Source organism: Puntigrus tetrazona, chromosome 15 (assembly GCF_018831695.1).
Source record: "Puntigrus tetrazona isolate hp1 chromosome 15, ASM1883169v1, whole genome shotgun sequence".
Classification (NCBI taxonomy): Eukaryota; Metazoa; Chordata; class Actinopteri; order Cypriniformes; family Cyprinidae; genus Puntigrus; species Puntigrus tetrazona.
The window spans coordinates 8214022-8240065 of record NC_056713.1 but is presented as its reverse complement, the minus strand read 5'-3'; the positions used below and the strand labels follow the sequence as shown (position 1 = coordinate 8240065).

Below are 26044 nucleotides of genomic sequence, written 5' to 3'. Positions count from 1 at the left end.
TCTTCGTTCTTATGTATGGTTTGGTTTATCTGCCTGACTACCTACCTACCTGAGGTTAATGGCATTAGTTTGTGAATTAGTAAAGTTGTTAAAGTTATATGCTTGCTTATATTGCTTATTGAACCACACCATGACAATAAGTCAGTGATTCATAATGTCAAAAACAGATAGGATAAATTATCATTTTGTGCTTTTATTTCAGTTTAGAGTTAAGTGCCAATTTAAGTAGTTAATCAGGGTGTCCAGGATTATTAGAAAATAACTGACAGGTTTGTTGGAGCAATTCAAATAAATAAATGAAAATATTTTACCGTATTTAGGTGGTTTTACCCCAGTCCCATATCCTGTAAAAAAAATTAAATTTGCTTTTACTTTGGGTAAAAAAAAACAAAACAACAATCTTGGACAATCTAACCATCATTCTGTGATCGGTGCGAAATCATACACTTCCTTCTACTGGACCAGTCTGGGACCAGTTCCTTTCTACAGCTGAACATCATGGAAATGGAACTTTGCTGGTTTAAGTTCTATTGTACCTCATATGTTCATTTTTTTCAGAACACTTAATAGTGAAGGCATGTCTTAGTCACATCAGTTATCTACTGGTGTACCTCAGGGTCTGGTTTTTGGCCCCCTTCACTTCTTGATATACACAACTACACTGGCACCTATCATCCAGTTGGATTTTTTTTCCACTGATTTTGCAGGCATACAGTCTAATGATCACAAAGTGACCGTATTGCCTGAATTCAACTAGTGCTCCCACTACATCAACTCCAGTCGAAGACTGAGGTGCTCGCCTTCCTGGCAAGTACAATGCAACACCAGCATTATTCATCTAAACTCATTAACAATATAAGGTAGCTTAACTGCAAAAATAAGATTAGAGCCTTCCTTTCTGAAGATCCTATCCTATCCTGAAGTTTAGTGAACCAAAGATAGAGACTGCATGTTACACCTTGTAGATGCCATCATTTGTCTGCATGAAGTCTGAACAGCTACTAACTTTAATATGTCTCAGCACTTTTTTAGAACACAACAAGAATTACAGCACTTTATGTTGTCTCATCAGGGTAAATGTTGTAGTGTACTGCTGAATATTTGATAAGTGATACTTTACCTCCATATCCAGTTCCTATTCCAGCTCCACCTGGAACTCCACCAGCTCCACCCAAACCTAATGACAGCAATGACACAAGGAAAGAGCATAGCTTGCATATTCCAGAGCAAAGAAATATAATTATATTTACATTACATATACATTACATATTTACATTGGACAATGTAAATATGTAATGTAAAAAAATGTATAAACCTATATTTATTGAGAAACCATTTCCAAGAACCATCTCACAGAACTATACTGTGCATACACTGATTCAGTTTTACTTTATTTCCACTTTATGTAATTCCTAATGTCTGATCTACTACAAATCACAAACATTCCACAGAACTAAACAAATAATGATGATCTGCTTTTTAAGCAGGTAAATTTTCCACACCTGTTTTTTTATTTTTACATTTAATTAGGGGTCCGGCCCAAGTCCCATTCCCACAGACCACAAAACAAAAAGTGTTGCTAGTACTTTCACAGCAGAAAGTTTATTTTGCAACAATGCATTAATAAAAACTTGATCAAGGTTTCAGTCCACTGAACATGAGCTACATTTCTAAACATTCAAGAACAATTATAGTAGAGAGACAATTATAGTAGTAGAAAAGATATTTATGTCTTCAAAGCCAAAAGTAATTTTACAGGCTTTTTTATTTGGAGCTGCAACAGACTCTTCAAATATTGAATTGAATTGAAATTGAATTGGCTAGGCAAAATAGAAAAAATCACTGAGGAAAAAAAATGTATCTCTTGTTTTATTAACATATTTATTCAAAATATAAACAGCTATCATTAAAACTGCATTTCTGCTTACCTATTCCAGGCAAAACACCAGTCCCACCTGGTAAACCACCAGCACCCAAACCTAGGCAACACATTTTTATTTAGAAGGTTATTAAGATGTAGCTTATACATTACATATATATTTTCTTATATCTTTATATAATCAATTATATATATAATCAATACCATATTTCAGAGCCTTGGCACCAGCAGGGTATCCTTAAACACAGAAATATGAACAGGAAAAAAATGCTGAGGTCCATGCATTGTCCAGATGTTTAAAATAATTAACAATGTTTAACTATGTGATCCAATTTTTTAATGCAGAAAGAAACAGTGATACCTCCTGCTCCAGATATTGGTACTCCTCCAGGAACTCCTCCAGGAACTCCTCCAGGAACTCCTCCAGGGACCCCCAACCCTGTTCCTCCAGGCACTCCTAAGACAACAATAGCATAATCTTTGACTGGACAGTACCAGCTTAATAAGTGATTTTATTATAATGTCAACACAAATTTATATTAAATTTTTTTAAGCACAAACCAATGGATTTATCTTACATAACATTCACAATGCACCTAAATCAAATAAAATAGTCGGACCCATACCATATTTAGGAGGTTTGGCACCGGCTCCTAGACCTAAAAATATTAATCATTATTACTAAACATCAACCCAACAAGATAAGCTACAAACAATAGTTATGAGAAATTGAGACAGTTCAAAATATACAGACCTCCAGCCCCAGGCACAGCTCCAGGAACTCCTCCGAACCCAGCAACAGAACTGTAGCCTGGGACAACACCAGCACCTCCTGCTCCTCCTACAGACATGTATAGCCAAGCAGTATCATACAAGATGTGCAGTAAAAATCTGTTCACCTAACTATTCCAAGTGCTCCACTTACAGTCACAATATTTTCGAAAGTTAGACTTTCCTTACTCATTACTCATTACTCATTCTTTGAAAAATATTTTTTTTTGTATATGATATATCATCAAAGAACATGCTAGCAAGATTAAAGCAGTAGCAGTTTACAGCACCAAGCTCCTGCTATTGTTCAGGCTCTCAATCCTACTCAAACCTGTACTGTACACACTACATTATTAACTCCCATTTACACCTGAAATGTGTAAAAGCTCTTACCGTATTTAGGAGGCTTCACTCCACCTGGATACGCTAAAAATGGATTTGTACAGTGATTACTATTTCCTGAACTTTGTCCAAAAGATTAACAATTCATAATTATCAACATTTTAACATTATAACATGAGCTGTAGGTTTCATCAGATGCAATTTTAATGCAGTGTAAAACTCACCTCCAGCCCCCGGCGCTGTTCCAGGAATTCCCCCGGCTCCCCCCACTACTCCACCAACTGGTGCACCTTTTCAAAACATTTGAATAAAATAAGTAGCAAACCAATATACAGTTTTAGGATTGGGATATTAAAATCCATTCAGTCACTTGAAAGTGACATGATTTTTAAGGGCACCTTTAAGGGCACACTATCATGGGCAGAAGAGATTGAATGACTAAAATGACTATTGTGTGCAGTGGATCCTAAGTGTGATTGTTTGTTCCCACTCACCTCCAGCTCCAGGGTACAGTCCTCCAACACCAGGAACAACACCAGCTGCCCCACCCAAACCTAAAAGAGCAAGAAAGAATCTATTAAACATTGCTTTAAAAATGTGGTATTAGAATAAACTATAGAAATATCCAGCCCTCCCAAAATGTTACCGTATTTAGCTGCTTTGGCTTGAGCAGGGGTAAGACCTTAGAAAAAAATTAATGGTTTTGAGACTTTATGATCATTATAATTTAACTTCTAGATATTTTGTATAGACAGTTTTTTCAACCTCCTGTTGCAGGATAAAGCCCTCCAGCTCCTGGCAAAATCCTAGCACCTCCAGGAACTAATCCTGCACCGCCAGGAACCAATCCTGCACCGCCAGGAACTAATCCTGCACCGCCAGGAACTAATCCTGCACCACCAGGAACTAATCCTGCACCGCCAGGAACTAATCCTGCACCGCCAGGAACTAATCCTGCACCTGGAACAAGGCAGAGCCATGATCTCTCAGTTTGACATTTTCAGTGATAGATGACAGGTTTCTTTAGTCCTGCTCCTAGAGGACCACTGTCCTGCAGAGTTTAGTTCCAACACTTCCTGTAGTTTTCTAGCGATTGTAAAAACATTTACTGGCTTGTTTGGGTGTGTTTGATTGGGGTTCAAGCTAAAGTACCTGGGTTGAAATTGGCAGAACAGTGGCCCCTGAAAAGCAGAATGGTATATTTGATTAAGAAGGACTCCAAATATGGCTACATGCTTACCATATTTAGCAGCTTTTGCCTGAGCAGGGGAGAGTGCACCAGTACCTTGACACGTGGGAAAACACAAAACATTGATCAGTGGTGAATTAATCTAAACTGATTGTCATTTGATACTACTGCTGCACCCGGTTTCATCTTACCCCCTGCCCCAGGAAAGAATCCACCTGCACCTGGGACACCACCAATACCAGTCACACCAGGACCAGCTCCTAGTGAATGTAGGTTTGCTATTAGATTGAAATAATTGTTTGACATTGTCAAAATCACACTCTAGATTTAACACTTTCATGGAATTTATGTTAATGGCATTACATTTCTGCAGCATAGCAATATGTCAGATCATTATCTAGTCTCATGTGTACTCCATATAGTTAAAGCTGTCTGTTTAATTAATTGCTACAAATATGGTGGAACCATCACTTCTACAACAAAACTTTTTTTTAAGTTATCTTTCAGATCTAAATTCCTCATCTTTAAACCTAACCTTAATCATGAGTAATGCCTAAAATCAACACCAACAGCCACTACAATCTTTTTCATTTAAAATTTTTAAATTACATTTTCACATCACTTATTACATTGAAGAATGGCATCTACACTAATATTAGTTTCGTTCTTATTCCAAGATCACTGTAGCCACCAGATCCAGTCTGTGTCCAGATCAAATGGTGGATCAGCATCTAGAGATGACCAATAAAGCTCTCGATTGTCTGCAGACACCAGGACACCTAGATGAGCCCCAGAAACATCCCCATCAAACATTTGTCACTTAGTCAGCCATCGGGCAAGACCACAGGAACCAGAAGACTCCTCTGCACAAGCTGCTGGTTTGGTCTGGCTAAGGAGAACTGAACACAGACAGAGCCTGGTTTCTTCTAAGGTTTTTTATCCATTCTGCCAAAGATGAAGTTTTGATTTCAGTCACCTCTAGCTTGCTTATTTTGGGATACTTCCAGCAAAATTGTGAGTTTGAAAAAGCTTGAGAAAATGTAACATAGTCTATAATACTGAATCACCCTTTAGTCATTCATGAACCCTATAATAAAGCAAGAAAATCAGTCAGTGTACTCACCATATTTAGCTGCTTTAGCTTGAGCTGGGGTAAGAACACCAGCACCTGCTCAGAGAGGACAGATCCAAATTTTGATTCAAATTTAGGAAATAGAAAACATTGATGATATCACTGGCCATGAAATGCCACGTCACATGTCCCATGTGCATTGACCTCAAACCTATCATGGCTTTCTATGCAATGTTGGCTTGTACAATTGGTAGCTCTTGTTAAGCATCAGCCCAATGAGTAAATGCAGGACAAATTAGTTGTATTTAGATTGTGAAGCTTTTAACAAATAACACAAAGTGTGGTCTGTCCTAAACAACAACACAAATTGTTATTTTTGTTGAGAAAAAAAAAACAAAAATCCAAAAAACTGACATTTGTGTTCCCCACTTTGGAATGACATGAGTAAATCATTTCCCTTTAAACAAATTTTAGGAAAATGATTTTTCACCTCCTGCCCCTGGGTAAACTCCACCAGCACCACCTGCTCCAAGACCACCTAAACCAGCTTCAACACAAAAGGAAATATGTACACACTTGACCAAATGGCTTACATTTCAATATGGACAATAACTTTAATAAAAATGGTTTTAGGGGATATTAAAGGAAAATTCCCCCTTACCTCCTACACCAGGGTAAAGTCCACCAGCACCACCTGGAAAAGTTCCAGCTCCACCTAAACCAGCTCCAGCACCTGAAAAAATAGGGGGAAAAATTAACTTCCAATATTAGGTCTTGGAAAAAAACTAAATTATGCACAACAACTGAAGCACAATGTTAACTTTTTATGTATTTTTTTTCTGTGTATAAAGCATGTGGACTCAATAAATTATTTTTATTACCATATTTAGCAGCTTTGGCCTGTGCAGCAGAGACTCCTAAATTCCCCACACCTACGTACAAAGACAGCAGATCAGCTACTGGTCAAGTATTCGCAGTGCTTGTGTGTGTGTGTGTGTGTGCTGTTTGCAGTCATGGACAGCATTTTTGCAACCCTTCTAGGGTGAATCTCATAAAGCCAAGAGCATGTGTAGGATTTCACTACACAATCTGACTAAATAAATAAGAAATTATATTTTTGCATTTGCAAAACTTTAAGTTTTAGTTTTAGTTATACCAAAAAAGGTTTAGTTAACCTCTAGTGTATTATAATTTTTGTATTTAAATATAGTGACATAACACACCAGTCCCTGTTGGATAACCAGGCTTTGAGCCAGCTCCTCCTTTTCCACCAGGGAGTCCAGTACCTCCACCAAAACCACCATAACCTTTGGCAAAGCAGGTGAGAATCATAACGCAAGCTTATACACATCACACATAAGGTATTTAGCACATGCATGTGATCGAGGTCGCCTACCGTATGGAAGTTTACCACCAGTGTAGGGTAACCCAGCACCTGTTAACGCAAGTCACGACATAAGACATATTACAGATATAACATGTCAAAATGTGCTTTATCTTATACATATTAAAGCTATTTACAACAGTAGAGTTTGGAGAGAATACATGCACAGTATTTGAAAAAAAGGGCACATACAGATAAAACCGCAAAATATTAGATGATAAAGAAACCTCTGACTGATTTCCGTTGACGTATGATCTTACTTTCACATAACCTGTAAAGCCTTAAACCGTTGAAGCTGACCACACATTTTTATCCAACATTGTATACTGTTTTTATTAGAACAAATATGCAAGTTTGGAAAAGCTCTCTTCCACTAAAAGTTCACATATTAATACCACAATCTATTTCTCCTAATTTCTCTGGATGTATTCCTAGTCCATGATTAAGGCTGATAACGCGCCGATAAGACAGACATGAAAATATGTACTTCTTTCAAGCTTTAAACGGAAACATTAATGAAAATATTTTCAGTTGTGACTATGAAAACTATGACTGTGAACTTCGTCAAGGCTCTTTCCCAAGTAAGAAGTCACTTTCCAGAGAGCACATCGTCCATCTGAGTTTAGTGCTCGAAAAGAATTAATTGAGCACTTCAACTGCTGAACCTCCATGTAGAAGAAATCACATAACGTTTCAGTGCACCGGAGAGTAATCTACCACATAAATGGATGACTAGCAATGCAAGTATAAACACTGATCCAATATAGCTGGGCTTCATCTGGAGCGTTTGATGAAAGACATTCTTACTTTCTTATTATTATTGACCTCATATTGTATTGTTTAATAGCTGTGAAACCACAAATGTAATCAGTCGGCAAATGCTTCTTTTCAAGGCATGGCAGAGCTGGGCTGAGCACAATGTGTGTAGTCTGATCAAAAGAATCAAATGTTCCACCTTGGGCTTTTGGAGATTTGAGAGGGTATCCGTGAAATACTCCTTGTTGCAGTGGTCCATATCCACGTCCACCTACAGCAAAAGGACCATTTGTTTGAATGTCAACAGACAAAGTTTTTGTTTAAATTTGCAGATACTTCCACACATTCAGATATGATTATTAATAATCTGTTTAAACGGTTGCAGTATGCTCATGTACTAACCACCGCCTGGCACCAGACCCTGCCCTCCACCAGCAGCTACAGCAAAGAATCAGTTAGTTAGATATGGTAGAGTTCATTTCACTGCAATGACTGTCAATTTCATTGAAAGTTTACCTGATTTAGGTTTGAGTCCAGTTCCTGTGGCTACACCAGGAAGAACACCACGCCCATTGAAGCCTGTAATCATAGCAATCCAAGTGATCAAGAACAAATGAAGGACATATGTGCAATTTTAATTTGGTGTTTTATCCAAATGACTGATTAGCAGGCCTGCACTAAATCTGTGAGCACAGAAAGCCTCGCAGATTTTCAGAGAAATCCAGAATTCCACACATACCTTTATTTATAAGATGTATTCTAATGGCCAAATATATTCTATTCACATATGCACAATATACATTTCATGTGGCATTTTTGCCTGTTTCTGAGTTTTCAATGATGTGCTTTCTCCTTCTGGCCAAATGCTGTTATGAAGCAGTCAGTCTTGTCAAAGAACTAAAAGGTCTAGCTACCTGAATAACCCATTACTCAATGTGAAAGTAACTCTATCGCCCCCTTGAGTGTGCCAAGAATTTGAAGGTTTGCATTCTTGCATATAATATGTTTCTAGACTAAGCGTGAGGCATCCTCAGTTCAGCTGAACATATTTTGCCACGTCTAGATCTATTTCACAGAATTCGGGATATGTTCCCCGCAATCCGCACCATAAATGCGAAAAGCGCTTGCAGAGTCCTTGTGGGCCTGGTGGTCATATTACAGTACATAAACAGAGAAAAGTTAGCAAACCTTGTCCAGGAACAAGTCCTCCTTGATATGGTCCAGGCACTCCCACTCCTGCAAAAAAACAAGATTGAAAAGTTGATTTATTCATGCTTATTTCCATGTATACATATACCTTCAAATCCCTACACTCACCTGGCACTGGAGCCTTTCCAGGCTTTGCGGCTTTTCCAGCAGATCCAACCCCACCAGGGCCCAGTCCTTGTACACCGGTCTGAGGAATGACAAGGCCTAACAAACAATTACAAGGTGAGACTACCTTAGACCAGATTATGACAGCGGGCTAATCACGCGATAGCTAATGTAGTGGCTGTATTTGATAAATATACATTCACTGCACCTGGGAGACCAGAACCATGACCAGCTCCTCCTGCACCTGGCACTGAATGAACACAAACACGCATTCAGTTAGATCACTAAACACATTGGTTGCAAATCTAGCCTGCAGATATTCCTTGAGCTCCCTTAGCGATTCAGTTTGCCTCACTTGCTCCATCCTTCTGACATGAAACAAGTCATCTTATCTGATTTCAGTGCCTGGAAGCTAATGTTTCAGGCTGTTCATTTATTTGTTTAACCCTTTTCCAGCCGATATCAAACACAGAAGAACAGACATTGCATGCTGCTTTTAGATTGTGCCAAGGACATGCTGAAGTAATGTGCTGGCTTTCGGTACATGAACACCACCAGCGGGGTCCCAGAGGGGACACGTTTGTTGATTTGGCTCATGATCTAAGGCTCCTTAATTCAACTTCTAGCCAACTGGATTACCATGAAAAGAGCCATAGCCGCGTGAACACCAACAGAGTAAGTTATTTGTGAAAGGTGTTAAAAAGGGACCTGTATGTTTTTATTGTATGAATGTTTCCTCTGAAAATGAGGTCAGTTCCCCATGTACATTTTCCATTTTGATTCTACTTGAAAGACGTTTAATTCACAATGTGTTTATACAATGGAAGCAATGGATATTACCTCCTTTAGCAGGCTTTCCACCAGCACCTGAAGCAAAAGAATCAGACTTAGAAGAGAGCTGTGTAGTTTTTGTTACTTAACCATAAAAACAATTCAAATCATTAATAGGCTTGTTGAATGAATTGCACCTCCAGGTAGACCTCCTCCAGGCAGACCTCCTCCGGGAAGACCTCCTCCAGGAAGACCTCCTCCAGGTAGCCCAGCACCTAAAGAAAAGGCCTAGTGGTTATATGTAATTACTTGACTGTACTTTAACCACTGCTGACTATACAGGGATGACGAGAACCTGGTTTAGCCGGTTTCAGACCTCCAGCCACTGGGTAAAATCTTCCAGCACCACCATATGCACCGTAACCTCCATAACCACCTACAGTAGAAGAGACATACAGCAACATTGAATTGAAGGAATTTTCTGGGGTTAGTTCAACTCAATTAGCAGCATTTGTTGCTTTTCAACTTTTTGGTTGTGTTTTATTTTGATAATTATAGAATGCTGAGATGTGCTACCAGAATTATAGTATCAGTAGACTGTCTGCTTAATATCTGTTGATTTCGAAAGTCCACCAACAGACTATAAGCCACTTTGTGTGTGTGTTAATTCATTTTACTAACCCTATAAAAACAGAGAGAAGACAAAGTTATAGGAAACAGTTCTGAGGCTAGATCTAGTGACTACTGTGACCATGAGTATGCCTCTCTAGAGCATTTGAATTCATCACTTTGGATAGTGGAATAACAAGTTAGGAGTGATATCTAATAGGAAGGATGTCACATATGAATCATTGTGAATTATGAAGATGATCTGCCCCCATCCCCAAATGGTTTGGTCTGTAAATGCTACGGAGTGATTTAGCAATGAGACTGGGAGGGGCTGGATGGGAAAAAATGAAGAGAGAGAACAAAAGACAAGAAATTTTTGAAGAGATGGAAAGTGAGGGCTCAGAGGCCACAGTGGATCGTTTTGGCTAAGTAAATGAGGAGTTAGCTTGATTGAAAATTATTGCTACATTGTGTCCTCCTTCAACACAGAAACCCTAAACAAATGAGGTCACGAAGTTTGCATCCGTATTTTATGGTGGAGGGAGGGATACAGGAATGGAAAGGATGTGCAGTAAAATGCTTTGCTTATTTCCTTTGCCTTGTTGCCATTATAAATCTGAGAGTAGCTTTAAAAGCCTTTAAATTCTGGTGTTCGAATTTCTGACACAAGAGAAAGAGATGAACATTTTTTATAGTAGCTGATGGCAAAAGAAGGCTACTCACTCATGCTTTCAATGCACAGTTTGCTGAAGGTCAGCAGATCATTAACTTTGTGAAAAAAATCCACATTGCTCTACAGAAAAATGCCACAGTTGTACTGTTGTGGAATATTAAACAGCTTGTCTACATTTGGCTCCAACATTCTGGATCATTTAAATGTCTAATATAGGTTAAATAAAGGTCTTAGCTTCAAGCAACATACCCACAGACAATGTCAACAGACTAAAATCATCAGGTCCAATGGTTACTTAGTACTACACTTTTTCTTGAGCATCTAGTCCTAACCCCCTTGATCATTAATACTAGCAAAAAAAAAAACATTTCCAGTAACTGTCCTACACATTAACTTAGGCGAATTTGACTTGTCCATCCAGAAACATCTTCTGCTTTAAGACGTACTTGAGTGTGTTTATGGACACTAAAGACATTCTTCAGAAAACTTTCAGATATAACAAAGACTCTACAGTTTCATCAATGATGGCAAGCTGGTCGGGTCCAAAGACAGCAAATCAGCCCCAAAACATCATACTCCCACGAATGTGCACCACCGCTGGTAAAGTTTTGTTGTAACCAAATCTAATGGTTCTCATTTACAATAAAAATGTTGTCTACTCATTGGTCCACAACATGCAATCATTCACATGGTCTTAGCCACAGTTAAGGTTGGTTCTTTTTGTGGAACTGTGACCTAACACACTAACTTTAAACAGATGCCTCTAAATCCGTAGATGTTATGCTGTTTGGTGACCTCCTAAAATGTCATATGTTTTGCTCTTGGAGTAATTTTTGTTTGGACAAGCATATCATATATTGTTTAAGGTCTTTCCATATGTTACATATTTATATCTCGGCTGTTTACACTTATGCTACTTAATTATTATATATCTTCAAATCATTTATTTTGTGAACAGCCTCTCAAGTTGTAATTCTTTGAACCTGTGGGATCATTTTGATAGTTTTGAAGTTTGAAGTTTTCAGGTTTGGCCACAGGTTTTAATCATGGCAGAGGTCAGAACTAACATTTTCACATTTGTATCACACAACCAGTTCCATATGTGTGACTTTTATTATGATGCGATAAGCTTCCTCAGTGGCTCACCTGAAACAGCACTGCACTTGTGATATGGTGTCTTAAAGGGGTGTGGTTTAACTTAAAACTTGCTACTGGGGTTCCTCAAGGCTCAGTGATTGGCAAGCTTTTCTTTTCCGTCTACATGTCATCTTTAGTATTTGTCATTCAGAAGCATGGCTTTTCCTATCATTGCTATGCTGATGACACTGAATTCTTATTCCAACCAGATGATCCATCGGTAGCTGCTAGCATTGAAGCCTGTTTGACAGGCATTCTGGCTGGATGAAGGTTCATCACCCTTAACTCAACCTTGATTGTAATGCTCTTTTGGCAGGCCTTCCTGCATGTACTGTCAAGCCTCTACAACTGATCCAGAAGGCAGCAGCCAGAGTAGTCTTCAATGAGTCGAATAAAAGCTTGTGTCACACCTCTCTTCGTCAGCTTGTGCTGGTTGCCAAATTCAAGGTACTGATTCTTGCCTACAAGACAACCACAGGCGCTGCACCTAAACCTATACCTAAACTCACCAGCTCAGATCTAGCAACCTGAATAGAATGATCAATTTATACTAGCATTTACCTATTTTATTGTACTCTATTCTGTTCTTTTAATTTTGGTCAGATTTGTCACAGCACTTGTATATTTTTAAACATGCAAGAAGCAACATAATGTCATAAAAAAGTAACAAGAATATTTTTTTTCGAATGAGCCTGGATCGATAATTTTAGAAAAAACTGGCTTCTAAACAGCATACGTACAGCAAGTGCACTGATACCTTAGACTAAAGTCTAAGTAAACAAATCTGGGCCAGAATCAGCTGTAAAATGGAACAGACTTTATGATAAAAGTTGGCCTATATGAAACTACTGATAGTCCCTGCTATCACATCTGAACTCACAGAGGCTCAAGAAATGAGGAATGCTTTTGGACTAGCTGTGCCTAATTTCCTTTTGCTCATCATGCGCTCAGATCTTTAGATGGACCTGTTGATCTATTTGTTCTAAGTGAATCTAATCTTTACTAATATATCAATTAGAGTGACTTTCAGACACGTGGATCATACACCCAGACAAGTGTGTCTGCCATTAGTTAATGATGTACTCCCCTGGTTTCCCGGTGTCAGACAGCAAACCTCCCTCAAACACTGTGAGTACTGCTCAGGCAAGGCAACTATTCCTGATGAACATGAAGACAGGCCAAGTGCAGCTAGAATATATTATTGTCATATTACTCTCCCTCTTTCCACAAAGCCCTGAATACGTGAAGGTTATCGAAAAATAACTCTACCCACTCATAAAAATGTACAGAGGAGGACAGAAGCAGAGTATACATTTTCAAATAGATGATAGATAAAACCACCACTGTAAGCTTAAGCTTTATGCTATATGTCATATATGTTCTAGGTAGTGTAAAGTTATCACCGTCGTTAATCAATCATTTTTATTTATATAGCGCTTTTAACAACACAGGTTGCATCAAAGCAAAGTTATTGTGAAGTATTGTCCAATGTTTTAAGTATTCATATCATATAATTTTGCTAATGACATATTATTAGTAGTATCAGACAAATATTGGATAGTAGGTTAGGATCAGGTTTCCTGCTGTTGCTTGTCATAGTAAACATCTCTAATTGAAAATGTAAATGTGTTCATTGATTCACTAACTGACCACGCACCACAGATATATACTATTATACTAATCTAAAACAGGGCAGCTGGATACATATATTATATTATAATGTTATATTATATTATATTATAATGTGAATTCATATCCACTGATTTCTGAGAATAGTAATTTGTTATTGTTACTGTTCACCATTCTAGCCTTCTCTTTGTCTTTTATAAAAGATGAAAAATGTAATGCAGCTTTCTCTACTGTGATGTCTGAATGATTTCTTTCAAGCAAGACTTACAACTACTAGGCATGGCAACATTTGGAGATTATAACAGATTTATCAAGTATGAAATGATCAAGACAGCAGCAAGCTTTCAATTTTCAAAGCATGCGGCTATCCAATCCATCTTGGACTCAGGCGTGTGTTTGTAGAGCCGGGTGCCAATCATGTGAATGACTGGTGTAAACACATTCCATATGAGAAAGAGCCATTCATCAGTAATTTCTTTTTGAATAAAAACACCATTTGAGCCGAGTCCAAATGAGAGCTGGATTGTTAAAAGCAGCAGATAGAGGGAGTCAGGAGTACAGAGCAGAAGCAAAGCTTAATCCACACCCACAAACCCCCTCCAACCCTCCACCCATCCTTACTCGAGCATCTGGACAAGCCTGAAGATTTAATTTAAGAGAGCGGAGAATTCCGTGGCCCTCGTCCATGTAACTGACGGCAACTGCAGTGAACCGACTACAGCATCCTGGAATTCAAATGGCACGGAGGTCCTGTGAGATTATTGGAAGGATCTCGAGCCCAGTCATTTCCACTGACCTGTGAGCTTGTGATACTTTGTGAACCCTACAGCAACTAAAAGGCCAGTTACCAAATTAAAGAAACAAATTAAAGACATGTATAGTCCTTTCCTTTTCACATGACAAAAAAGTCAATTCTTCTGTTAGATGGTCCAAAGATGACATCAACAATTGCATGCTGTCTCATCCGCTCTAAGTCTCGATGCTCAACATTAAATTTGGGTGCAAGCTGTTTTAGGCTGGCAGAGTGCTGAGGCTGCATATAAGTTTGAATTCTGGGTGCTTTACTATACTGCTAAAATAAGTCAAAATAATTCTACCTCTGTTCAACAGAGTCCAGTCTGAAGGGATTCTTTAGCTTCACGTAACATTCTGTAGATCTGATATGCATTGAGAAAGCTGTGGTTGAATCTGCTTCATAGGCCGTTTAAGGCCACCTAAAGAGAGCTATGCAGTTTATGATTTGAGACCAGGAGATACTGTGCAGTGTTTTAGTAGCAAGTGGGGTTGTCCACCAATCTGTCAATCCACCTATAGAGAGTGTTGCATTGTGTATTAGTTCAGTCTAGGAAGACTTAGATAACAGCAAAAGAATTCTGATGTTGGATTTCATTATAACAAGAGTTATCTAAAACTTTGATGCGGTTTTACAAGCACTGGTATTTCTTCAGAAAATGCAAATCTAGTTATCGATATGCTGTTGTTTTTCCCTTCATTGGACGTGAAAGTAAAATATTACCATATGTCCCTACTGTGTCCAGTATCATTATGAACGATTGTTCTTCCCAAAGGGAGCAGGTGTTTGTGCAGGAAAGAAAGTAATGCACTGCCATATGAATGGATCCAATTTACATGCGATTGCGAAACTATCCACTGTAACAATATCAGCAAGTCTCATTGCCCCAGCAAGATTTTCTAAAACATGACTCATTTGTACTGACTTCTCCCTTATGTCACAGAGGAAAAGCCATATCTGCTACTGAAATATTTTTTTACTACTCTGTTTACTGTCATTTACTTGAAAGTATACCTGAATCTCATAAACTTTATCTTTTATGGTAACTATTGCAGTGTTTGGTGAATGCGTACGACTCTAACCTGAGCTGTGTAATCAAATCACTGGTGACAACCCAGCACTGACATCATGGTTTCATTTCAAGACATAATTTGTCACAAGCAGAAGGACAAGGTTTTACGTAGGTTTTATGACATAGTGCATTGGGCGAAACACTATCTGCTTCTGTCAAGTTTTGTTTCTTGTGTGATTCCAGAAATATGCACAAACACGTTGGATCTGTATGATCCCGTCCCCGGATGGGTTCACGGTGTAGTCTGAGCTGGCACAGACTGCTCAGTCATTTATTTCCATTATTTATCACATCTTAAAGAACGGTATTGTGCAAATCAAAGTGAAAAATGTCAATACAAAAGCCAACTGTGGCCGTCAGATCGGTTGGCGATGCGTGAAACATGTCCCAGATGGCTCGCACATGCAAGGGGTTTGTGCATGCTGAATACTTTTCTGACAAGTCAGGGCTGAGATATGATACGACCAATAAACAGAGCTCACATGAGCGCTCCACTCTTGCTCCTGACAGACCTCAGGGATATCAGAGTACTTTCGTGTTGACTCTAAATCAGGGGTCCTCAGTGCTGTTCTTAAATACCAACATTCCTATTCAGTGCAAACTCTTCTCTGACAAACCTGTCTGTGGTTACTAAAGGTCCCTGGAGATCTTAATCGGCTGGATCGGATGTGTTTGCATAGAGTAAGAGCTTAGCTTTGCAGGAAGAAGGATCTCCAGGGTTGGACATCCTGGTTCTAGTATATTGGTTTCCATCCTAAATCAGAACATCAATTCAAAACGTGTGCATACTGTACTGCACGTCCCTTACAGAACAATACTGTGACAGGACCATGGCACAGTTATGGTAATATAGTGGTTCTTTGACCAACAAACATCACAGTACTATTGTGAATGAATGAGGCATTTATATAGCTCCTTATTGTGTATTGCTGTACACCCAGAGTGCTTTACAATCCTGTGGGGGGTCTCTCCTTAACCACCATCAGTTTGCAGCGTATTCAAAAAAACAAAATATTGCTGCAGTAAATATGTTTTATTAGGTGCTATGTGAATCCTTGCTTGAACGGTGCGAGTTTAAAGTAATGGGAAAAGCATTGTCAAGAATAAGTCTTTGAAACTGTATTTGGGGAATAACCTCCTCGCGTGTTTACATTACTGCTCTTCTCCTCGCCTAATTTATTGCATCCACATTGCATTGAGAAAAGAAGTCCAAATCTGAGACAATAAAGATCTGTTGCCTTCTTCCCCTCTTTAATTATTTATTTATGTCCATGTCACACATCAAGGATGGTTTCTCTGTGTTTTATGGCTGTGTGTGCCACTGAAAGGTTCCTCATTCAGGAAGTGAACTAAGAAGAAAGGACTTCTTGTTTTGTGCTAAATCACACTCTAAAAGTAGAACACTGTTACGATGATGACCAGCACTTCTTCAAAGCTGTTGCGCAAGACTGGTGAAACGAAACGCATCTTGAAAATGTTTGCCTCTGACAACGTAAACAGACAAGCATCTCATCAGAAGTGAGAATGAACTCCAAGGACTTGTTTGGCATATTGTCCACACCTGGAGACAAGCACAGGAAGTGATGCGTGGCTCCCGAGGGAGTTGAGAGATGTCAGCGTCGCCTCAGTGACATGAGGATGGGCCATTATTCACAATCAGAGGCCAGAAGCGAACAGTTTGAGGACAGGTCTGAGCCCACTAATGAAAAGCACATGTGCTTCACAAGACTCTTTGGCTCTTCCGAACTCATCTGCCTGGCCCACACCCTTCATTCTCTCTGTGTTCAGCCCTCGCTCCCTTTCAAGTCTGAAACAAACTGGCTCCTCTCACTGAGACAACATAGAAAAGCATGTGGAAAGCAAAACCTGACATACTTTCTTAGGGTTGTGCTGCTCTGGTTTCTGTACAGATCAAAACAATGTCTGCTCTTGAGATCAGGTGACTAAATAAAATGCAGCTGCCTGTTTAGCCATCGCAAAATTAATCCAATAAATTCAAATTCAAAATTAATCCAATGTGAAAAGCCTTGTGAGCCAAATCTTTCCTCGTCACCTCCAATCTAGCCACGATGTTTATGCGTCTGATCTCACGCACACGTGTAACTAAGAAACATGTCCATGGTCTCACGACACACAAGATAACCGTTTGTGACAAGAAGTTGCCCAACATTTGTGCAAAATAAGGCTTTTTGTGCAGTGTTGGCAGCGGCAAGCCATGCAGAATCCACCTTTGCTTCAGGCCCTGGGACTAGCGGATGGTTTCCAGAAGTCCTCCCCAAATTCACCAGCTCATCACGCCGATGATGACAGGCCTCACAATTAGCTCTGCTTTACAAGGCCTCGCGTGAGCCAAGCTCATGACTCACATCCCTCGTCTTGCTTTAATTAAACACCAGGTATCTTTTTCCAGTCGAGGTGTTCATAGGTTCATACACTGGTGTACATAATTTTTTAACGCTGTCTGTGAAGGTTTATAAGTGATTTCTATATTTACTGTGTACAAGACGACTTTCAATGGGCTGACTGGAAATTATTTACACTTGAATTAAATACACAAACCTTGCCTTTTGATTGTAATTACTATGACTGAAATTGTTATACTGATTAACACAGTAGAGCAAATGACTAGTGCGAACAATTTCTCATATGAAAATGCTATGAAGTTCAGTTTTACTGAAAAAGAAAAGAAGAAAAAAACATTCACAGCTAGATCCTTTAGTTGCTTTATTTATATACACATTTGAAGTAACCAAAATTGGTTTTATTGTTTTAAGTTTGATGAACTTCATTCTCCAAACTGCTCTAATTAGATGTGTAGGGTAAGATGAATGTATCTCTTTAATTTTGCCATCTTAGGCGCCCAAAGACTTAAGAAGCAAGCAACCTGTAACTTTTTAGTGCTTAGTTTGTGAAGGGTTAGATAAGAGACCTGGAAAGGCTGATTCTTAGTTAATGAAGAGTTGTGAGTTAAGAATTAGATACTTAGAACTTAGAATTAGATAGAATATGATTGTACTTAAATTGGGACAGTGACAAAGAGTTTAGTACACAGTACCTTTATTCTCGGAGCTTCTCTTTTTTTATACAAATAAGGGATAGATGAACCTAACAATCAATCAAAGCCACAAGTTGTGGTTTCTATGGCAACCCTTGGGCCAATGGTATAAGCTTGATCTTTTTGTGTTTCTTTGGAGGGGGGCTACAAATAACAACTGATTTATTATTTATGCTACTATACATGTGTTAGTAAATAAATAATACTGCAGTCATAAACTATAGTTTCAGGTTACCTGGCTGCATGTGTCTGTCTCGTTACAATGGATTCTTAACATTCTAAAACTAAGTAACCATGGTCCATAAGAATATGCAGAGTTTCTTTTTTTTTATTATGGGAACGTGTGCTAAATCTCAGCAATGAAACTGAAGTATAGTACCATGCATTCATATACTGGGAGTGTGTGCTGCTGGGTGGTCAGTGAATAAACAGCTGAGCGTATTCTGTGCAAATCTGTGTGTCCAAAGTTTATTTCTGCAGAGCTCTACTGGCACAGATTGTGCATGGCCTGAATGAAATACAGGAACACACAGCCATGAGCCATTCCGAATTTGGCCAACTGATTCAGACGCTGCCTTACAGCTGATCTGATCTCAAATACGTTCATTCATCTTATCTGCGGACTGCATTTATGCTAGCTTGTGTGTTGCGTATCAGCTAGTTGCAAGGCCTGGGGTCTGAATGCGTCTGCTTCCCCTCAGAACCGCTAAGTATTTTTACCTCAAAGATGAAAAGCAAAAGATTAGACAATTATCTCCTGATTCGCTCCAACAATCACAGCCAAAGACAACTTCCACTGCAAAATCTGATATCAGGGAGTTTATAAGCTCTTTCTGAGTGAAAAGGTCTTTCTCAGAGGAGCCAAAGAGCTGCTCCAAAGTTTATCGAGCCTGGCTACATTTGTTTAATTTCTTATCTCTCCAAACATGTCGCTGGAATCTGCACTGCTTTAGGAAATTCAATTATACCTGAATGGTGCTAATGTACCAATAGTGCTCGGTTTGACAGAGAAAGCAACAATATTTATATTACAGTATCAGAATGGGTCCAGTTGCACTTGGTGGGCGCCAAGATTTCCACTTATTGTATTGCCCGTGTTCCAATAACACATTCAGCACTGCTGCCTCATTGTTTGAGTAGAACCGATGTAAGTTTACACTCATTAAATCAGCTTGTGGACAAGAGTGTTGGGATGAAAAGATCAGGTCAACCACTCATTTCACAGAAAAAGGATATTCTGTGGCAAAACCTGGTAAGCTGAAGAAAACTGGAAATGCAGAACTGTGGCAATTGGATTCTAGTATGCTCATACTTATCGATGGGCACTGGGACTAACGCTCTGTTGATATTTCTTATTTGAATCAAAAATTCTCAGTATTCTTACCTTCTTTAGGAGGTTATACTTTGTATCAGGGGATCATACTAATAGCATTTGTTTGGTTTTGTTTTCTAAATAAATTAATATATACATTTTTTTAATTACTGGATTGTTACTAAAGATTTCTGGAAATAGTTTCATTGATTTGTGTGTGGATGACCTTAAAGAGTTCTTACCAGCTCCATAACCTCCAGCCCCTAAAGCTCCTGTCCCAGCCGCACCTCCATATCCTCCTGCTGAACAACAGATCGCTTCATTAGCATCCGCCTCACACTTATAACATGCTCGAGCAGCACACATTACACATTACATGCTATTAGCTTCCTCACCGTCAAACAAGTGGACTTTTTGGCAGTTTTAGAAGTAACTAAAAGCTTGCTCTTACTGCCAGAGCCTATCAGTAACCACATGGAACTTAACTGTGGATCCCAAGTTGGAGAATGGATAACAAGACTGGACTGAAATGAAAGTCCATAGATTGGACTTGAAATAAATAGCTATCGAACATTTGCACCATTTGTAGTATTAAATCTATAACAACTTGCCCCAGTTGACACCCCCAACAAAAGTGGGTTGTTGACTCCTTAATATAAATATGTCCATGTGGTTTTACAGAGAATTTTTATTTAAAGGACATAATTGAGAAAAAAAAAAAGATTCTAATTTAAGGGGGATTGGAACAAGATGCTTCGACTGCAGCCAAACGCCTTTATGAATCTGGCTGATTGATCGTTGGGCTGTTTGGACGGTTGATTGAATGAATGAATAGTTGAGTAAAGTAGCAGATGATAAAATAAGTCAATGAGGTCTGAAGAATTTGAAACAATACAAGATTCTGGTCTCAGTGGTCTCAAATCACTTCTAGAATGTTCATAGTCAAAGCAAAATGATCTTACCTGCTGCTTTTGCTGCTTTGTATTGGGACGCCGCAGCACCTGTTAAAACCAGTACAATTTAGAGCACTGTCAGTGCAGATGAGTTCACATCTTGTCAAGTGTAAGATAAAGATGGCTTGGCTTTACTCATACGCCACAAAGCTTGTGAAATGCATCCAGTCTTTGGAAAACTTTCCAAACTTTTTTTTATTTGAGACTCTAGGAGCTAGTAAACAAGATATTCACTTCCAAGCATGCACAATGTGAGCCGCATCAGATGTTGTGTGTGAGCTTTGATTGAAATCTGTCGGCACGGCCAGTGTCATTTCTGTTATTGGTTATACCTGGGTAAAGTCCAGCACCTGGTAGCAATCCAGCACCTCCTGCTCCTACTCCAGCTGAACCCGGTGGTACATACACTCCTGAAACAGAAAAACACGCATCGTCAGGATCTGTCTTTCATGTTTCCCAACCCTGACCCTAACAGACACGCAAGAAGAAGATTTAAGACAAAAGCTATTCGATTCTCAAAATACTGAAGGCCTTGAAAGGCATCTCTCTGGACATCTAGCTGATGTCAGTCACTCCTCAAAAGTTCAAGACTCGCACGCAGCCTTCAAGCAAAGTCTGAGATGAACAAATTTTGAAATGTGAAACTGATGCCTTGTCATTCTTGTGCTGTTACAGAGGACAATGCTGGATGTAGCTGTAGCTCAAGCCTTATAAACCAGATAAATGACTAGTATTTGTGAATTAAACAGATGCCTTTATCCAAAGCCACTTACACAAGAGGAACAAAGCAATTCATCACAGAGCCAGCGATGTAAGCTGGTTAACTTCTTGTGGAAAGCTCTTTTTCCCGAAAGCTCTGTCCTTGTTTTTCATTGGGAGTGTACTAAATGTGACTCCAATGAGAGATCACAAACACCTAGAGGCTCATGATGGAACTGCATCGTGACAAAAACAAATACAGACTTTATCTGCAAATACATGAATGAGTTTGTATGTATGTATACAATTTTGTGATTTCGTGGCTATTTATTTGTTTTGAAAAGTATTCGCATGCACTTTTTGACCTAGTATGCCATGATAGACCAGTATGATACTTATTCAGTACCATGGTATGCTATGAAAGGTTAGTGTCGTGTAGTGGTCTGCTGTACACAGGCTATGGTAAGACTCACGATGGGTGGGCCGGTGGGTCCAATGCTTTACGACTGCTAACAGCCTCCCAGGAGGTCTTGTTAGCCCAGGCATCAATTATAAAGTTACATTTCGAAGCCAGACCCACTTTGCATCACAAAATTATGACGGAGAATGTGAACAGACCCTCAATGACAAAGATTTTTAATAGCTTTTGCATGTTCCTCGAAGGCCATTTAATCAAATCCATGTGTCCCAGCTTCTTTGGTGTTTATTAGCAGCAATGCAGTAAACATGGGCTTTTATTATGCAGTTGCACGAATGCCCTGTCATTATTCAGTAAAGGATTATACATGCTTTATTTTCATTATTATTATGATTGTTGTTATTTTGCGGTCAACAAAAAAGCCACTGAAGACCGATGTGAGAAGAAAGCCACACATGGGAAGAATCACTAACAGTCGGCAGATCAGGTGCTCAGATTAAAACTACAAAAGCAAGCTGTGAACTGCCCTGGCATTGACTTGCAGATGAGGCAGTGAAGGAATGGAACAAAGATCTTTAATAAGCTAGTGGAAAGTTTACATATACTGTCATCTTGCCAAAACCTTTACACGTTTCGCAAGGACAGAACATTATCTCACAGCTTCAAAACATGACTGGGGTGACGAAAATGTTTAGTCTGCGGCAGGAGAAAAAGAAAAGAGCTTTACTTCAAGCTAGGTTTTCATTTACCTTCAAAATGGTACACGTTTTCTGAGAGAAGCAAATTGTGTCATTTATGCGCTTACCTTATAGTATGTGATATAATAGAAAATCATTTTGATTAGATCTTGCATCTGCAATTAGAATAATAACACTGATATTCATAGGCAAATGCAAAATGCAATGACAAAACACAAGAACTTAATATTATCCTTTCATACTGTATGAACTTACTGTACCGGTATGAAGTCATCTAGGTCTTTAGGGATAGAAAATAAATATTGAGATTTTCTGTTTTCATTATTGACTCAAATGAAATGGATGGCAAATTCAGAATTTTCCAATCAAATCATAATAATAATAATAAAAATTCAGGTATAATAGAATTCATTACATTTCTAGTAATAGACTTCGTATGCTGTTACTGAGCGTTTAACACTGCTTTATTTATTAATAGGTCTGTGATAATGTGTGCATGTAAAATCCAGTGGTATATTTAAATCACTTTACAGTGATATTGTTGCTGTTTTAATTTGTGCAAAGTTATCTGAAGAATTAGTGTCTAATGTAACTAAAGCGCAAAAATAATAAGAGGGAAAGTGTTGATGCCGTGTTTGAGATCGGTGGAGCATCTGATACCAAAAACATAACCAGCTTACGGTTTCAGTGGAAGCTTCGCCCTCTGAACACACTCAGGACAGGAAGTGACCGATCATCATGGAAACTGTGTCACAGTCTCGTATCAGCATCAAACAGAGGATTTCCTGTCTCCGAGCAAGTGGTGAGAGCTGAATTTGGTCTTAGATAGATGACCGCAACAAGCTGCTAGCGTCCTCTGTGACCTTTAGAGCCGTTTCTGTATTACAGCCTCAGAGGAAACCAGAATGACCACAGCATGCTTTAAGCACGCTGTTTAAATGTACTTTTTGCTGATAAACTGAAGACGTAGACAAACACAGCTCATATTTTCCACTTTTTCAAATGTTCAAATCAGTCCAGTAGCTCCTAATATTTAGTCAGTCATGCTTTGCTTTCATCCGATAGTTAATGACTTTAGCCCTACTTATTGCATTTAGGGTTTTCGTGCAGTTGAACAAAAAGCTATTATGAATGCTTGTACAAATCCAAGCTGCCAGTAGATCTAGAAGTTGGCATCACGTTTTGTGTTTAAAGGAGAAAAAGTGCAATATTTATGACTGTAGTCATAGTCCAGTGCAACTGCTGTTTTGCCTTTTCATTAAAGCCCTTCATAAAGGCGCCAATTTATTAAGGGATGATTTTTGGGACATCAAAATTATATCAATAACGTAATTCCTAAAGTTATAAAAGGTAATAAAGCCTTGAATGGTGGTGTAATGGACTCTCAGGGAATCATTAAGGCTGTTTTGGTGACTTGTTTGTCAAATAAATGACTGGTATTAAATTTACACGACCTCTATGTGGGACGACTTGATTCCCATCCAGGTCATGGCTAATTAACACATTAATGAAGGCATGACTCAGAGCAACTCGCTCCACTGGAAATGATGGACAGTTTCAGCTTGCAGCGTTGTTTGGAACATATTTGTTGATGAGAAGTTTTCTATGGATTAATGCTTTCTTAAGTTGTAAAAAACTGTAAGGCCAATTAAAGTAGTACTTATAAAAGAGTAGTTTAAATTTAAATTTTACACCATTGCAATAATTCATGCTGACATATGAAATCACCTATGAATGCACCTTTACTAATTTACTCATTTCTTTGTTTAAATGTGATACTGCATCAAATATGAAATCTGAAAGAGATCTGGCGACCAACTATTCAGACAGACGGTAGCACGAAAGTTACAAAGGGACACAAATAAACACTTTTATTCAGTTGACTGCACGCAGCATTCACATGAATGATTTACTAAACAAAATCCAACCTTTTTATTTTCATATACACTCATAATTTTGAACTCAAGGGCTGCACGCTTTGCTGAGCATGTGGTAGGTAAGCCTACATTGTCACATCTTGACACTAGATTCCTATCTTGAAGAAAATAAAAAGGAGGATGATGTACGACTGAAGGATGTGAGCCTGAGAATTAGAAAAGTAAATCTCTGTGATGGGAAACACCCTTCCCTGCTTTCCTTCTCCTGGACACGAGCCGAGCTGCAGTGCAGAGACAGTGTTAACTTTGAGGAATGCAAAGGCAAATAAACACATGATGCACAGACCGTCCTACATTCTTCAAGTCGTTTGAAAGTCATGATGGAAGTCTGATTTGCTTCTATTCTCCCTTGGCTGAGAAGGTAAACGATACAGACAAAGATAAGCGCTCCCTTTTCTTTTTCAATATATCAGCACAAGCCTCCTCCAGAAAGATCTCATCCAGCAAGATTAGAAAGGCTTGGATTTTGTAAACAGCATTAGCAGCGGGCTATGAAATACCCTGTGCATTACAGCCATCTCGACGAACCGACAGAAGCACATGCCGCTTGGTTTGCTGTAACAGGAATGGATTTACCATTAGACATGCTTTACAGATTTCATATGGAAGGGAAACGCCACAGGTTCCATAGCTAAAGTGAAGCCTGAGCTGATTCTTCCAACGTTTTGACCAAAGCCGCAATCATATTAATGAAGAATAGCGAAAGAGAGGATGCTGTTTATGCAAAAACTTGCAAATGTGTGATATGAAAACATTTAATGAGCCATATCTGGACACTTTGCATCAAGTCTGCAAAGTGTGTCATACGGTTCCCTAAAAGTTCTGGTTTAACTTAGTGCTGTCACTGAAAACATTTATTGTGAATTCTCATTTCTCAGATGTTGTCAGCTTTGTTTTATTGTTGGCTAAATATCATATTTATGCATGCAAATGGAAAATAAAATGTAAGCCTTCCTTTAGTATATTTCTTAGTGGGTTTGTGAAAATGTTATTAAATTACTTTTGTCTTTGATGTCTTTATGTTATTTTTTTTCTCGATTATCGCTTCTTGTGTGTATCCTTTTTTTATTGTTGCTGTTGTTGTTGTTAGTGTAATCATTATTATAATTATTTATGTTGGACGTGCCTTAGGTTGCTGGATGTTCCCCATCTTTAAATGTACAATTTGCTATTAAAAAAAAAGAAAAATAGGATAAGCCACCTTGATTATCTTCCAGGCTCGCTCTGTGGCCTTCTACATTATGACTGAATCAAGCTCTAACCTCATGATCAAGCACATTCCAGTCAGAAACCCTGTCCATGTCTCTGACGCTGGATGGTATGACAGCTATCCAGGCTGGTTTTGGAACAAATGATTTGGTTTAAGTGCAGCTCTTTGTTCAAATCTTGGCTTCATCCCCTCTCAGTGGAAGTAGGCAGCGCTCTCACTTTGACATTTACCCTCACTGGAATTTGTAGTTATAGAGCAACAGAGGGTACAGTGGTGCGATCTAAAATTGAGTATCAGTTCTATACAATTTTAGGACATAAGAACTGTATTACGAGGAGATGAACAGCTTTATTGGACAAAACTGCTTTTAT

The 26044-nt window shown here is 38.8% G+C and overlaps 1 protein-coding gene across 5 annotated transcripts in view; it reads right to left on the bottom strand.

Annotated features, from left to right (window-relative positions):
* Positions 1-26044, bottom strand: part of elna (elastin a) — a 41183-nt gene that overhangs the window by 10521 nt on the left and 4618 nt on the right. The window contains exons 2-33 of one of the 5 annotated variants that reach the window (XM_043259532.1): positions 21044-21121; positions 20721-20759; positions 20001-20057; positions 9834-9914; positions 9676-9753; positions 9548-9574; positions 8916-8957; positions 8711-8806; positions 8582-8629; positions 7910-7972; positions 7796-7831; positions 7593-7664; positions 6650-6688; positions 6477-6560; positions 6135-6185; positions 5915-5986; positions 5744-5800; positions 5305-5349; positions 4373-4459; positions 4234-4277; positions 3758-3911; positions 3639-3674; positions 3487-3546; positions 3217-3282; positions 3044-3076; positions 2634-2720; positions 2506-2538; positions 2241-2336; positions 2084-2116; positions 1929-1979; positions 1121-1177; positions 312-344 (exon numbers count right to left, since the gene is read on the bottom strand). In XM_043259532.1, coding sequence (XP_043115467.1) covers positions 312-344; positions 1121-1177; positions 1929-1979; positions 2084-2116; positions 2241-2336; positions 2506-2538; positions 2634-2720; positions 3044-3076; positions 3217-3282; positions 3487-3546; positions 3639-3674; positions 3758-3911; positions 4234-4277; positions 4373-4459; positions 5305-5349; positions 5744-5800; positions 5915-5986; positions 6135-6185; positions 6477-6560; positions 6650-6688; positions 7593-7664; positions 7796-7831; positions 7910-7972; positions 8582-8629; positions 8711-8806; positions 8916-8957; positions 9548-9574; positions 9676-9753; positions 9834-9914; positions 20001-20057; positions 20721-20759; positions 21044-21121 — 1935 coding nt within the window. Of the gene's footprint in view, positions 1-311; positions 345-1120; positions 1178-1928; positions 1980-2083; positions 2117-2240; positions 2337-2505; positions 2539-2633; positions 2721-3043; positions 3077-3216; positions 3283-3486; positions 3547-3638; positions 3675-3757; positions 3912-4230; positions 4278-4372; positions 4460-5304; positions 5350-5743; positions 5801-5914; positions 5987-6134; positions 6186-6476; positions 6561-6649; positions 6689-7592; positions 7665-7795; positions 7832-7909; positions 7973-8581; positions 8630-8710; positions 8807-8915; positions 8958-9547; positions 9575-9675; positions 9754-9833; positions 9915-20000; positions 20061-20720; positions 20760-21043; positions 21122-26044 lie in introns of all 5 variants that reach the window. The other 4 variants (XM_043259533.1, XM_043259531.1, XM_043259535.1 and 1 more) reach the window with 4 other exon arrangements.